The sequence below is a fragment of the Anabrus simplex genome, chromosome 1 (assembly GCF_040414725.1).
Source record: "Anabrus simplex isolate iqAnaSimp1 chromosome 1, ASM4041472v1, whole genome shotgun sequence".
Taxonomy (NCBI): domain Eukaryota; kingdom Metazoa; phylum Arthropoda; class Insecta; order Orthoptera; family Tettigoniidae; genus Anabrus; species Anabrus simplex.
The window spans coordinates 88542621-88559466 of NC_090265.1; the positions used below are offsets into that span (position 1 = coordinate 88542621).

Below are 16846 nucleotides of genomic sequence, written 5' to 3' on the forward strand. Positions count from 1 at the left end.
TTTCCACATCTTGAAAGTACCGAGTCTGACTCAACGGTTAACAGTCCACCTGATACTGATATAACAGTACATAAAAGTAATCCTGAAGTGATACTTTCAGATAACTCTAACCTCCATGACAAGACACATGTTGAATTCTACAAGGCCCTTCTAGAATATTCTGGTACCGATCCTACACAACGACCCATACTGCCAAGGCAGCAATCATCCAAAAAGTTTGGAAAAATCATTGAAGATCTTAATTCGAAAGTCTTGCCAGAATATCTGAAAGAGCATCAGACGTTCCCTGAAGTACATACTGCTATATACTGTGCAGCACTTGCCGCAGTACGACTGAACAATGGAAAGCCATTTTTGCCTAACAATAAGTCTGTCAAGAAAAAATTGAGAGAACCACCTTGGGCAAAACGCCTGAAAGAACGCATCATCCAAATCCGCCAGGACGTGAATCGCCTGCAGCAATACAAGAATGGAGTAAGAGGGAAACGCCTAAATAACAAAATTATTCGAATTCTGAAAATCAATTCAAGGCAGAGTCTGGAGGAACCTGGAAGCACAGTACTACAAGAAACCCTCGAAACCATGAAACAAAAGTTGGCCGCATTATCCAAGCGCCTCAAAAGGTACCAAAACACCACAGAGAGAAAATCACAGAACGCAATGTTCGAAAGAAATGAGAAACAGTTCTACAACAATCTGAACGAGAGAACACAAGATGCAGCACAAGATGGAAATACGCCCAGCGAAGAAAAAATTCACAGCTATTGGTCGGGAGTATGGTCGAACCCAATAGAGCACAATGCGGAAGCCCATTGGATCAGTGAACTGCAAGATAGAACTAATGAAGTGAAGCATATGGCAACCAAGGCTGTTGAGATCGGAGAAATACAACAGAGCATCAAGAAACTGCAGAACTGGAAGGCCCCAGGCATTGACCGTATACACAATTATTACTACAAGAAATTTACATGTACTCATTTCCTTCTGACTCAACATTTCCAGAAATTTTTAGACAACCCGGCAACATTCCCAGCTTTCCTGTGCACTGGCATCACATATCTGAAACCAAAGGATGAAAATCTGCAAAATCCAGCGAAGTATCGGCCTATAACATGTCTATCTACTCTATATAAGATATTTACATCTATAATAGCCAACAGAATTCTGAAACACTGCGAGGAAAACCGTATCATTGCCGAGGAGCAAAAGAGTTGCAAGAAGAATACCAAGGGGTGCAAGGAGCAACTGATTATCGACACTGTGGTCCTGGAACAAGCACACCATAAATCCAGGAACCTATACACGTGCTTCATTGACTACCAAAAGGCCTTTGATTCAGTACCACACACTTGGCTCATACATGTTCTGGAACTATATAAAGTTGACCCCTCAATCATTCACTTCCTGAAGACGGTAATGGCAGACTGGAACACCTCACTTCACGTTTCTCTAAGAAACTGCAGTGTTGCAACAAGACCCATACCAATACGACGAGGGATCTTCCAAGGGGACTCACTGAGTCCATTATGGTTCTGCATGGCATTAAATCCACTATCCTACCTACTGAACACAAGTGGGTATGGATTTAGCATTAAGAATAAGCGAGAAGAGCTATTCAAAATCAGCCACCTACTCTATATGGATGACATTAAGCTGTATGCCTCTACCAAACCCCATCTCCAACATCTCTTCTCAATTACCAAGACGTTTTCTTCAGATATAGGCATGCGGTTTGGATTGGACAAATGCAGAACCCAAACTGTCATCAGAGGATCCTACTCAGCACAAGGGACACCTTCGAGTTTAAGCGACGAATCCATACAACAGCTGGAGGAAGAAGAAATGTACAAATACCTCGGTTTTCATCAGAGCACTCGTATGAAACATGCCGACATCAAGAGAAATGTCACGCAGCAATATATAACACGTCTCAACAAGGTACTATCATCAAAACTGACAGCTAAACATCTTACCAAAGCAGTCAATACGTACGCCGTACCACTGCTCACTTACTCCTTTGGTATCATAAAATGGACCCAAACAGAACTCCAGCAGTTACAAACGAAAACAGCAGTTTCACTCACCCGGTACCATATGCACCATCCTAAATCTGCAACCGAACGTCTTACACTCCCGAGATCAGAAGGTGGTAGGGGCTTCTTATCCATTGTCAATTTACATAGCAATCTGATATCAAGTCTAAGAGAATATTTCCACTCGAGAGCTGATACATCGTGTCTTCATCATGCTGTTTGCAGAGCTGATATAAACTATACACCTCTCAATCTGTCGTCACCAGAAATGCCTGTTTCTACCCCACCTACAAAAGAAATGAATATGGCCATGTGGAAGCAAAAACCTCTTCACGGGAAATACCCCCATGAATTGGATCAGCCTCATATCGACAAACCTGCGTCGCACGCTTGGCTGACCTACTCCGGTCTTTTCCCAGAAACAGAAGGATTTGTTCTGGCCATCCAAGATCAAGTAATTGCTACACGGAACTACCGTAGATTTATCATGAAGGATCCAACAGTTGTCTCAGACAACTGCCGCCGCTGTTCCAGAACTACAGAGAGCATACAGCATATCATCTCTGGTTGCCCACACTTGGCCAACACCGATTATAAGCACCGACATGATCAGGTAGCAAAAATCATTCACCTGAAACTTTCTGTAAAATGGGATTTCTTCAGTCATCAACTGCATATTGGAAATATACACCTCCACCCATTCTCGAAAACTCTTCATATAAACTACTATGGGACCGAGAAGTCATAACTGATGTCACGCTCAGCAACAATAGGCCAGATATTATTCTAATCGATAAATCAAAAAGATCCGCGTCCCTTATAGAAATTGCTTGTCCAAATACCTCCAATCTGCAAACAACAATAGCCACAAAGATATCAAAATACACAGAACTGGCAATAGAAATACAACGCCTGTGGAAACTAGAATCAGTCACCACAGTTCCAATAGTAATATCATGTACCGGTGTTATTCCAAAATGCTTGCACAGCTCTCTGGCCGCATTAAACCTGCATCATCACACATACGTAGAACTACAGAAAGCCACCCTCCTGAGCACTTGCCACATTGTGAGGAAGTTCCTAGGAACGACTTTTCTTCTGACTCACACCAAACAGCATGAAGATCCAGGCCGCAGTTCCAGTAATACTGAAGAACAGATTCCCGAAACGGGGACATAAGAAGTCTGAAGTTGTTTGTATTTATTGTATAAATGTATATGTTGTAATTATTTCTATTGTAAATATTTGTACATATATGTACCTGTAGTTTCATAATCAAGAGGGTGACTCCTTGCATAGGCCGAGTCAGCCCATTATGTTACCGGCACAAGCCGAGCCTTCCTAAATTGATACAAATAATAATAATAATAATAATAATAATAATAATAATAATAATAATAATAATAATAATAATAATAATAATAATAATAATAATAATAATAATAATAATAATGGCGTGTGGCCTGCCAAGAGGCGTGGTGCAGGCCTTTCGAATATACGTCTATGATGAAAACGACACACACGCCTAGTCCTCAAGCCATCGAAATTAATCAATGAAAGTTAAAATCCCCGGCCCGGCCTGGAATCGAATCCGGGATTCACTGGAATAAAGACCACCGCGCTAACCATTTAGCCATGGAGCCGGATATTTATTCAATACTATGGTGCAGTGCCACTGTGTAACTTCATAAAGGCGAACCTAAATGTAAAGGGTGTTAAAGATCCTAAGTTGTCCTCTTATATTTGTGTCTATGAACTTTTTGGTACTTACAACGCATTGAGGGCTGGCTATTCATATGACCTAAAGTGACACGTGGTCCCCGTAACTGCACATTCAGCAATATTGTTTAGCACTCTTTATCACGTCCACGCCTTTCATAACGCAAAGTTAGTTTTACGAGGCTTAATGACCCCAATTCCATCCCGAATCGAAACCGGGGCCTTCGATGATGTCATCCGTTCCGTCGAATCCGACCATTGGCGATTCTATGAATTAGCGCTCTCCAAGTTGTCCTGTTCCACACTGCCTCTTTTAGTTGTTCCAGGGTGAGGGTGGTGTCTGTTTCAGTTGTGTCTAACCAACGAGTCCTCTGGCGACCTCGTCTTCTTGTACCACTAATCATTCTTAACATGATTGCTTTTTCCAAAGCATCTGATCGCATAATGTGGCCACAGTATGCTTGTCTCAGCTTCATAATCTTACCAACCAATGACATACGGGGCTTGATGCGTTCTAAAACTGCCTTATTGGTGATTTATGCAGTCCATGGTATTCGTAAGATTCTTCGCCGACATCAGAACTCAAAAACGTCGATCTTCCTTTTGTTTGCCTGTTTCAGCATCCAGCTCTCACATCCATAAATGCACAGTGGGAATATAATCGCATTGACTAATCTGTACATCGTAGCCAAAATGATATCTCTGCTCTCCAAGATCGGGGACGTAGTCATCACAGCGATTCTTCCGTCTTTTGATATCAGGACCGCAATCTCCGCTTTACCTGATTTTTGCTCCTAGGAAGAGCAAAGAAGTAAACACAGTGCACGAACACAAGAAAGTTAGTTCTGTATAATACTTGACTACACATTAATCGAAAACTGACCAATTTTGAGTATTTTTGAACCTAAAATATACCAGTTCAATATATTCAGTTCAGAACCAAAGTGCTTGCGGCATAGTGTCTCTTTACAATTCTGCTCTACGTCGCGCAGACATACACAGGTCTTTTGGTGACTATGGGATAGGAAAGGGCTATGAGTAGGAAGGAAGCGTCCGTGGCCTTGATTATGGTTCAACTCCAGCATTTGCCTAGTGTACAATGGGAAATCACGGAAAATCATCCAATGTGATGCTAACAGTGGGGTTCGAACCTACTTTCCCCGAATGCAAGCTGACAGCTACTTGACTTACACCACGCAGCTACTCGCTCGCTACATAGTGAACCAGATGAATTTATAAAGTACCGGTTTAAAGTCTTACGAAATTATTCTTCTCCGTCTGCTTCTGCGACCATTCCTACGTAACTACTACTACTAATGCTACTAATACTACTCCTAGGCTACTACTACTACTACTAGGCTACTACTACTACTATTATTTGCCTCTACTAAGTTAAAAATTTACTCACCTCAACGGTATTGGGGGGGACCTGAGAACATACCGTATCTCCTCCGTGGATGCCTTCAGAACCGCATACACACTGCCAATTGCAAGCCGTCTAAATATCTGTAAGACAGACCCTGTCGGAGAGTTACTGTTGTATTAAAAAACTGATACTGGTGGCAAAAATCAATACAAATTCCAGATATTCCGATTCATCCAAGATCATCCATCTACTGAATACGTTCCGGGAGTGACAGATAACGATCCTTCAACTAAACTACACACACACACACACACACACACACACACACACACACACACACACACACACACACACACACACACACACACACAGAGAGCACTAACACTTCACACAGTCTGTTGGGGTGAGCAACCGCTTTCTCAGATAATAACATCATGGACAGACGTCGGTTTTTGGACTGTCATATAAAAGCTTTTTATTTATGACATATAATTTGCTGTGCTCTAAACTGAAACAGAAAACCACGTGCTTCAGATAATATAGATGTACTGTCAACTAAAATGTACTGACGGCGTGGTATGAGTTCACATGTAAGGTATACGTTAATGAGGTCCCCAGTTTCAATGACATAGAATTAGGTACTATAGACGTGTTGTGTCTCAAAGGAAGTTGCCTTCATTGCGCAATATCTTCATCAGTGTCCTAATGACTTGGTACGATACAGTTCATAGGAGTTATAAGAACTACCTAATAAAAACTACAACTAACGACTTCTTAATAAAATAATTCTGATAGTAGAAAACACTCTCTTATACTCCGTGTAAAAACTTATAGAACAGGCATGAGGCAGTACTCCACGAATATCAGTCCATTAATTTGAAATAGTCCGACTCGTTGGCTGAATGGTCAGCGTACTGGCCTTCGGTTCAGAGGGTCCCGGGTTCGATTCCCGAGCGGGTCGGGGAATTTAACCTTAATTGGTTAATTCCACTGGCCAGGGGGCTGGGTGTTTGTGCTGTCCCCAGCATCCCTGCAACTCACACACCACACATAACACTATCCTCCACCACAATAACACGCAGTTACCTACAAATTGCAGATGCCGCCCACCCTCATCGGAGGGTCTGCCTTACAAGGGCTGCACTCGGCTAGAAATAGCCACACGAAATTAATTAATTTGAAATAATTAGTAAAAACCAAAATGTCCCGGAGAACTTCACGAATTGAAATCCTCGGAAGCAAATATAGGTAAAGAAAATGTACATTATACTGTGGTGTTTCACCACTACATGTTGCAGACGCTAATTTACGAATAAAACCTAAAGCTAGGAAGATAGATAATAAGGTATAATAATACTAAATAGAATATTATTACTGACGTTATATTCTGGCACTAATATTCATATAAAATTTCTCCCTTGAGAATAGTGTAATTAGCACTCTCTGGGAAATAGCCCTGGTAAATCCCTTGACGAAGAGAAAATCTCTGAGACTGAACAGTGATTGCAGTCTAATTAACATTAAAACATGAATAGCGTAATTGACTCCAGCACACAGAATATAATCAAATTACAGTCTATCCTAACTACGAGGTATACACGTCCTACTTTTTAACGCAATAACAGTACAAGCTCAACCTTACTGACCATGAGACAGCCTATGGCCACGCAATATGCGACAATATTGGTGCTATTGAACTTAAGAAAAATACTTAACTAGGTTACGAACTTTCCCTGTGTGGACGTTATTGACTAAGTTTCTCCGTCAACATTCGAGTTACATACGAGCTAATTTATACGGGAGGCAACATTGAGTTTTGTCATACAATACGTCCATTGTTTCGGAACTGTACGCGGGCCATTGAGAATTCCCAAAAAATTAAAGTTTTAAACACTTTAGACTGCTATGCCTTTCATCGTTCAGTCTGCAAGCCTCTGTGCATTTACTAAATGCGGCTACAATACTCTACAGTATTTGTAACAAGTTCTGTGGCCTCGTACAGCTTCATACCTAACTTCTTCTTCTTCTACCCCTTTTTCCATATTTGTAAGGTTGCATGTGGGAACTGTGTCGCACATAGGGATTTGACTATGTTTTACGGCCGGATGCCCTTCCCGACGCCTATCCAAAACGGAGGTATGTAATCACTATTGCGTGTTTCTGTGGCGGTTGGTGGTGTAGTGAGTTGTGTGAGTATGAAAAGGAAAGTGTAGGGAAAAACAAAAATACCAAGTCCCCGATCAGAAGAATTAATCGGTCACGATTTAAATTCCCGACCCAGCCGGGAAACGAACCCGGGACGCTCTGAACGGAAGGCTTCAACGCTGACCATTCAGTCAATTAGTCGGACTTGTATAGTTCTATACCTCTTATCTTTAAATCATTATAAAAATGAGTCTAACCATTATCGCCTTGGTCTCCCTCTACTTCTCCATGAACTAGTCCATTATTCTCCTATGTAAGCTATTCTCCTCCATTCACCTCAGATGATACCACCACTGAAGCCAGTTTATGCGTACAGCTTCATCAAAGGAGTTCATTCCTAAGTCGGCCTTTATCTCGTCATTTCAAGTACACTCCTACCATTGTTCCCGCCTGTTTGAATTAGTGATAATTCTCGCTTCTTTCATGACTGATACTTCTAGTTTATGAATAAGATATCTAGCGTCCACCCAGCTTTCAATCACGTAAAGTGAAGTTGGTCTGAAAACAGACCGGTGTAAAGATAGTTTCGCACGGGAGCAATCGTTTTATAATCGAAATGCTTTTAGGCAACACGTATCACTTTTGATTTCTCACTGTAAAGAATAGGGATCAATGTATTTAGTAACAAAAGTCTGACCTTTGCAGGAAACCATCTAGTAACGCAATAGCACTGCCATCTTAAGAAAATAATATCGCCGTGCCGCGCGACTGTCAGTAATACTCTGCACTCCGGCATGGTAGTACTTAGTGTGAGAAGTCTGCTGATTCTTCTCCGTGATTTCTTCAAGTGTACGGCTGATGACTTGACGGATACATGGACAATAAAAGGGTTCAAAATGATCAACAATTAATTCGAGAGGATAAATCGGCTTGCATAATTCGAAAATTCCCAATGTCGAGTGTCAAAAGGTTTATCAGATGTGTCTCAGAATTAAAGTGACCGAGAGTACTGAAACCTCAATCAAGCATACCTACTGCCCAGTGATGGAAAATAATTTGAAACTCATGGATTTGGATGCCGATCATCGTCATCTGATTCAAAATGTGTAAATTTGTTTAGAATAATTAAGAAATAAACTGTCATAAATATAATTTCAAACTCGTGCTTACTGTATTAGGCCTAAATACTTTATTTCGACAATATCTAGCATTCTGCGTCAAAACCCAGACACAACCTAATTCTACCTTTCTTTTCAACATCGATATTCAAGAGTACGCATTCCACAAGGATCAGCTCTGACTCCTGTGTTATTTTCATTTTACATCAACGGTTTGTCGTAACAACTGTCACATTGTACATATCTTATTTACTCAGTCATTGTCGGTCGAGTTTATCGTCTGAGGGCATGGAGCAAAGTCGTCGTGAAACGTAATTACTCCCCGTGGTTTGGCTCTTTCACACGGTAAAACTCCAAAAGGAAATATCATGTCTAATAATATAAAAGGATGAATACGAATTTTTAAGCCGTAAGGTACTGTCCTTCGCAATGTGGATTGTTTCTTAAACTGGAAAAATGACAGGCCATACCAATTGTCTACTGTAAACTTACTGCAAAGAACTAACAAATGATCTTCAACGGAGAACGTCTTCGAAATAAAGTGCTTTCTCGAACATAAGATACTAGGGAGAAATTTTCGACTTCCCTTTCGCCTGGTCGGTCTTTTATATACCTATCTTCTATTGCTGTGAATATATGGATTTACACTGTGACTTAACATCATGGTTAAGTGGAAGACGGGGACAAGTGTTACTAACTTCTCCCATTCAAATAAATTATCTCTATTTATCCAGCTGTCTCGTTTCCGATTAACGGCTCTGACACGAATTTACGACTGAAAAGGAGTTGACTTTCGGTAGATAATAACTGAGTAAATGAGTGGTCTAAATTCCCAAATTGACCAATGCTGCCACCACACTATGAGTGAGGTGGTGAGTTTCAAAAGCTGCCACGTGACTTTTTCGGTCAAATTGAGTTATGCATGCCATCCGGTTGTCAATATCGAACTCTACCCTGTGCTGAAAATTAATCTTGCATAAGTCAACCATATGCTGTAATATAAGGCTTTGAATATTTGGGTGAGTTCAAATCCTGCAACGTGAACAGAACGATTTCATTTTTTCCTTTTCAAAACCTGCAACGTGTATGCACCAATCATAATGCTTCGCAACTCGCCAAGGCAGTATCGCTGTCTTGCTTTCAGGGTGTTAGAGCAAACATTAGTTAGTTTTTGTGAGCTGTAGTTGCGAGTACTGAGCCCCAGGGGCTCTGAACTTTGGAGCGTGGGTTGGCGACCACGGGGCCCTCAACTGAGTCCTGGCATTGCTTCCACTTACTTGTGCCAGGCTCCTCACTTTCATCTATCCTATCCGACCTCCCTTGGTCAACTCTTGTTCTTTTCCGACCCCGACGCTATTAGGATTGCGAGGGCTAGGGAGTCTTTCATTTTCACGCCCTTCGTGGCCCTTGCCTTCCTTTGGCCGATATCTTCATTTTTCGAAGTGTCGGACCCCTTCCATTTTTCCCTCTGATTAGTGTTACATAGAGGATGGTTGCCTAGTTGTACTTCCTCTTAAAACAATAATCACCACCACCACTTGCGAGTACTGAGTGTCTTGACAGCTAAATGTTTAAACTTGAATAACCACTTACGTTTTCACGTTGTTAGTTGTGAAGATAGAATAAAGCAGAATGTTATTAATGAAAATTGCACTTGCTCTAAAAAAATCCTATAACACAGTTTTTCACTGTTCCCTTCAATTTGATTTTCAAAACTGACAACGTGCAAATAAAATACACACAATTCTTGGCAACAATGGCTTCAGATATTTGAATATTCTGTATACTTATAGAGATCACAAATGGCAATTAATTCACCAAATTTGAAATTTGTAAGTATAATAGTATATAAGTTTCTCATTTTTATTAAAATGTAAAAACGATCACGTGGTAGATATTGAAACTCACCTCCTCAGGTAGACGGACCTGTTGATTATGACGTCAAAGAAAGCACCTAGCCTTGATCCCTTCACCAAACTGAAAACATTCCATGATGGTTTCAGTGATTCCAGAAAATCTTGCTATAAGCTGATTTTTATTATTCAAACCAAACACCATGGCGCAACACCCCGAAGGGCGAAGGCCTACCAAGCGACCGCTGCTCAGCCCGAAGGCCTGCAGATTACGAGGTATCGTGTGGTCAGCACGACGGATCCTCTCGGCCGTTATTCTTGGATTTCTAGACCGGGACCGCTATCTCACCGTCAGATAGCTCCTCAATTGTAACCATCCCTCAGATGCAGGTAAATATCCCTGACCTGGCCAGTAATCGAACCCGGAGCATCCGGGTAAGAGGCAGGCACGCTATCCCTACGCCGCGGGACCGGCTTTTGTATTATCAAGACATTATTTTATTGCTATTAAATTGAAGACCTAACATATATATTTAAACTGTGGTCTAGATGTATAATAGAGTTGCGAATTAACATTACAACCAGTGAAATGTAAGGCAAGGGCATGCGTTCGTAATTTTGCCAGGTAAAATAAACCACTGATCTAACTGTACTACTACTGCAATATCTATATAAAAGTCTTCTAAATATTTGCATTATGATCGTGGCAATTAATAAATGAACAGGATAACTTACTATATATATTATAGTTAGGATACTGAAATAGTGATATTTACACATTTCTGGTATGCTATTTCGTAAATTGCAATAAGGTACTTTGCACCATCGAATACCATGCTGGCGGTCACTTAAAAATTTTTGCGGCTAGTGTTAAATTTCGTTACTGTACGGTTATTAATTCGCAATCCATAATCATACCGGATGGTTCAAACGTTTGCGCCTATAGGTGGGTGGGGGGATGAGGTACAATGATTTTCGAATAGGAGCGTATGCTCTAGAACGAAACCCACCATCAGTGGAAGCTGAGATATGAGATATACGGCAGTCTTTTTGTTACAAAACAATTCAGGATTATCAGGTTGTATCTGTAGAAAATTCTATTAATATTTTTTCAGAACATAGAATGAGATACGTACCGTAAATAATCTTCTAGAGATATTATGTAAAATCCATTGGAGATGCCATGCTCAAGGTAAGAATCCGTAGCCGAGAATCGACAGTCACAACTGTGGCCTCCGAATTCTATAGCAGAATATTTTCTAGTAAGCTCGGCTATGTAGGAACTAAAAAACTTCACAGATTTGGTATGTTTTCACAATTTTTGCTGCAGAACTTCTGAAGTAGGAAATATTTGCGGTTGTAAACAGGGTCCATTTTCGATGATTAGAATCTGAAACCTCAGACATTACAATAATATGTTATTTTAGTATAAGGAGAATAAATAGTGAAGTAATTAAATAATAAGTGATTAAAATCATACAATTAACAAATAATATTCTAATGGCATTGGGTCCCTTCCCTGTTACAGACGAGCTGAGGATTGTGAAGGATGGAGGCTACGGTGCCGAGAACCCAGACGTGAAAGGTGGTTGGGACGGCATGGTGGGCGAACTCGTCAGGAAGGTATAATAATAATAATAATAATAATAATAATAATAATAATAATAATAATAATAATAATAATAATAATAATAATAATAATAATAATATCACTTTACTCTTCCCCAAACCAGTAAGCTGTCAGGTATAACAAGGAACATAATAAAAAAAGCATTCAAAAAACACTACAGACCTTGAAGGGCCTTGGCCTACCAAGCGACCGCTGCTCAGCCCGAAGGCCTGCAGATTACGAGTTGTTGTGTGGTCAGCACGACGAATCCTCTCGGCCGTTATTCTTGGCTTTCTAGACCGGGTCCGCTATCTCACCGTCAGATAGCCCCTCAATCCTAATCACGTAGGCTGAGTGGACTTCGAACCAGCCCTCAGGTCCAGGTAAAAATCCCTGACCTGGCCGAGACCTCCGGGTAAGGGGCAGGCTCACTACCCCTACATCATGGGGCCGGCAAGAAAGCATTCACTTTAAAATAAAATATGTGTATTAATGTTATAACGCATTCAAAGGAAAACAAAGCGAACGCAATGAAATGATCAGTCGGTACTGCAGTTTACATCATGTGCTTATCCAAAAAGCTACAAGAAGCGTAGGGGTGGTATCTTAGATGGATATGAATCCCTTTAGCGTGCGTACTCCCCAGCCGACGACTGTTTCGTTTGTTACATGGGAATATCTCATGGTGCTCACCAGTTTCTAGGGAATGTTCCCCTCGCACCCAGCGTGTCCAGTGATTTCTGTAATAATAAATAACAATGCTATTTGCTTTACGTCCCACTAACTACTTGTACGGTTTTAAGAGACGCCGATGTGCCGGAATTTAGGCCCTCAGGAGTTCTTTTACGAGCCAGTAAATCTACCGACACGAGGCTGACGTATTTGAGCACCTTCAAATACCACCAGACTGAGCCAGGATCGAACCTGCCAGGTTGGGGTCGGAAGGCCGGCGCCTCAACCGTCTGAGCCACTCAGGCCGGCCAGTGATTTCTATTTCTGTTTATTTGTATTTATCTAGGTAGTATGGAACTGTAGAGGTGTCTTTTTACGCGTCAAATTCTTACGGTGTTTCTGGTGTGTCCCGAATTAGATGGTCGGATCGAGTATAAATCCCTTTGTCACCAAGTTTAAAAGCGATTTCATGAATTCTACTAGTGTCACTTTTGACTGCCATGCCATGAACTTATTCGCACACGCCGTAACCTTTCCGGCGCAAAGTATCAGCCGTTGAAGATCGAATATAATTACATACCCAGTCGAATCACTGTATTATGAACTCATGCTAGAAAGGACATCTACGTGTAGCCTATGACGCACGGCCCGTGACGTGTACTGGTGAAGCGGGTATGTAATGCGGCCGACAGGCTGGCTCTACGCATTGCATTTCCTGCTGGCGTGGTTAAGGTAAGCGATTTGACCGAGTTGCAAAACGGGATGATCGTCGGCTCGGGCCAAAGGGGAGCATTTTGTAATCAGGGTCTTTATTTTTTACAACTGGCTTTACATCGCACCAACATATATACAATAGGTCTTATGACGACAGTGGGAGAGGAAAAGGCTAGGAGCGGAAGGGAACGGCCGTGATCTTAATTTCTCTGGTGTGAAAATAGCAGGGCACCCAACCCACTATCTCCCGAATGCATGCTCACAGCTGTACGCCCCTAAACGCACGGCCAACTGGCACGGTAACAGGGACGTACGTGATGTGTTCGCGTACTGTACGGTGAGGGTGAATCGTGAGTGGACGAATGGCACAATTGGGAAAAGTCGTCGTGGAAACTGCACAACTCCACTCGCCATTAATCTCCGAGGTGACTGTCGACTACGACGTTGTCTGAAGGCCAACCGACGAGCTACAGTGAAACAGATCATTATCCAAATGAGCCAGTGAGCATCCAGCCACGTTTCTACTGTATCAAACCCTTCTGCGAATGGGGTTCCGTAGTAGACGGAGAGTGACTGCAGCCATGCCAACACAGGTGCATCAATGAAAACGAATAGAATTTGCTCGACAGTATCGCGACTCAAGCGCTGCTGATTGGGCGACGGATAAGCTCCTTGGGGTCACGTTTTCAGCTGCATAGAAGAGATAGACGCCCGCGTGTCCATCAAGAAATGTCGGAGAACTAACACCATCCAACCATTGCTGGATGAATACAAAGCGTTGGGATGTTTTCGTGGTATTACTCAGGTCCCGTCATCCGTGTGGAAGACACTCTCGATGGTTATAAACCATGCTTGGCAGTCACATCCTCCCGTACATGATGATTATCTTTCCTCGGGAGTATGTGACCTTCCAGCACGATAATGCGCCTTGACATACGGCCAGAAGTGTCCACACCTGGCTGGAAGAGCGTGATTAAAATTTCAAAGTTCTTCCCTGATTCCCAGACAGCTCCGATCTGAGTATAGTTGAACATCTGTACGACCATCCCAGTCGTTGTATTTGACGTCGATCTCCTACACCACGCACCCTTCAACAGTTGTGGAATGCATTGCAGACAGCGTGTACCCGTGGAGACCTATCAGTACCTGACAGAGTCACTGTTAGTACGCCTCTCTGGTTCCTCTTGATTCGACGATGTATAATATTGCTACAAGGTTATTTTCATATAACTGTTATTCAGCACTCTCCGTTTCTTGCTAATATGAGGAGAAGAATCTTTTCCTTTTTTTTTTTGCTATTTGCTTTACGTCGCACCGACACAGATAGGTCTTACGGCGACGATGGGACAGGAAAGTGCTGGGAGTGGGAAGGAAGCGGCCGTGGCCTTCATTAAGGTACAGCCCCAGCATTTGCCTGGTGTGAAAACGGGAAACCACGGAAAACCATCTTCAGGGCTGCCGACAGTGGGGTTCGAACCCACTATCTCCTGGATGCGAGCTCACAGCTGCGCGCTCCAAACCGCACGGCCAACTCGCCCAGTAGAAGAAGAATCAACTTAGGGTGAGTTGCCATGAGAAAACTTACCAGGATCTGCGATAAAAAATGAATTATTATTGACGGTTTTATTTTCTCTGGTATGTGCCAGGGGTTTTTCTACTGATTCACAGGAGGAGTTACGAACAATGTGAAAATGAAAGAGTATTTAGGTAATGAAATATTATCATGAGGTAACAGACGAAAGTGATAGCCTAACGTAAGCGAGCAGATGCAAAATTAGACTCAGCCATGGGTGCTGTGGCTGCCACTCAATGCTCCCTACTTTATAACCCTCCTGTGTTTCTCTGTCCTATTTCTTCTTCTACTTCTGATTATCTCTATCCAAGATTTCTTTGTGTTAAATGGGTTCAGATTTTATTGTCACTCTTCCCCAGTATCGAGTAAGAGGCTGTGCGGTTTGAGTCACCTAGTTATCACCTTGCATTTGGGAGAATACCAGAAGACATTTCTTATTAAATAGGGCCCAGATTTTTTAAATTTTATGAAAGCAGTTTTATTCTTATATTTTCACAGATTAATAGGTCTGTAAAAGTGACTTTTGCATTTAATAGAATGTTTAACAAATATACAGATGAGGCGCATGTAAAAAAAGGAATTAGGGAGAACTGTATGTTTGTAGCATTTTATAAGCTGTATGTAGATAATTATATAGATATATTAACCCTGCTGACGTTCATTAGCAAATAAAGTACTAGGGGCAATTCTCTAACTTATTTCTTTAGATTTACGTACCCTTTTTACCAGGAAAAATTCCACAGTTCTAGTCCTTCAGGCAAGCAACTCATTGTTCATAATATCTTAGGGATATGGGTTACGAATTTTAGGTGAATAAAATATAATAAAGTACGATAATATATTCTTTATTTATTCCTAAAAATACAATCCTTTTCTTAATCATCGTTATCCGGTCGATTAGATTGGCAGTTTGCCTTTTTCTGCCACTACGAGAGCTAATGTGAGTCAATGCATTGTTTCACTTAAGCACCAATACGAGCGCTAAAGAGAACCAATGCAGAGTTTCACGTAAGCCCTTGACACTACATTCGGTGTGGACATATTTGAAAAAAAACGGAAAACGCCTGAGGGTATGGAACCAAGTAACAAATTACAGAAATAATTAGTAAGTTAATTTGAATCAAAAGAAATCGAGTAAAGAAACAAGCGATTTTAGGTTGTTTTTGCGGAACTGCATTTAAGTCGGAAGTGATTTTTCGAAATCTGATATGTTTTATTTTGTTAGAGCTAGTCAAGAACTCACAATTTGAAACCTTTCCGGCTCTTTTAGCCCTTCAAATTTAGGCACAATCGAGGAAATAGCTTAATTTTACTTTTTTCATAGTATGAGGACCCCTACTTTGTCTACTAAGACAATATTTACAACATTAAATATTAAGCCACTTTCCCCTTTGCGAAAATCATATCATCATTAATATAGCCTATCTCTCGGTCGTGACCGTCAATTAATTTCAGACGCCTGCACGGTTGCCAGGTAACATTGTCACACGTTTTTTTTTTTGTTTTTGCTATGGGCTTTACGTCGCACCAACACAGATAGGTCTTATGGCGACGATGGGATAGGAAAAGCCTAGGAGTTGTAAGGAAGCGGCCGTGGCCTTAATTAAGGTACAGCCCCAGCATTTGCCTGGTGTGAAGATGGGAAACCACGGAAAACCATTTTCAGGGCTGCCGATAGTGGGATTCGAACCTACTATCTCTCGGATGCAAGCTCACAGCCGCGCGCCTCTACGCGGACGGCCAATTCGCCCGGTGTGTCACACGTTTTGTGACGGTAATTTCATAACACAAATTTTCATATGCCCCCCTCCCCCCCAGGCATAAGACATATTTGTGTCGAAATATTTTTCCATCAGTAGCGAAATTGGCGTCTTTTCAAATCGTCTGCCATATCAGACTCGGTTTTGAAGACTTACATTTTGATAAGTCGAATATATCGCTATAAACACAACACTTACTGGATGACAGAATTAACTGAATAGGGCACACAGTCTCACAATACAACTTCAATGTATTCTCAGTAGTGACAGAAATGTGACGAAAA

The 16846-nt window shown here is 41.6% G+C and overlaps 1 protein-coding gene across 1 annotated transcript in view; it reads left to right on the forward strand.

Annotated features, from left to right (window-relative positions):
- The window catches only part of LOC136861791 (glutamate receptor 1-like), a 373013-nt gene that overhangs the window by 227049 nt on the left and 129118 nt on the right, over nt 1-16846 (forward strand). Inside the window, exon 11 of the mRNA XM_067138845.2 lies at nt 11763-11857. Within this exon, the coding sequence (XP_066994946.2) occupies nt 11763-11857 (95 nt within the window). The remainder of the gene's footprint in view (nt 1-11762; nt 11858-16846) is intronic.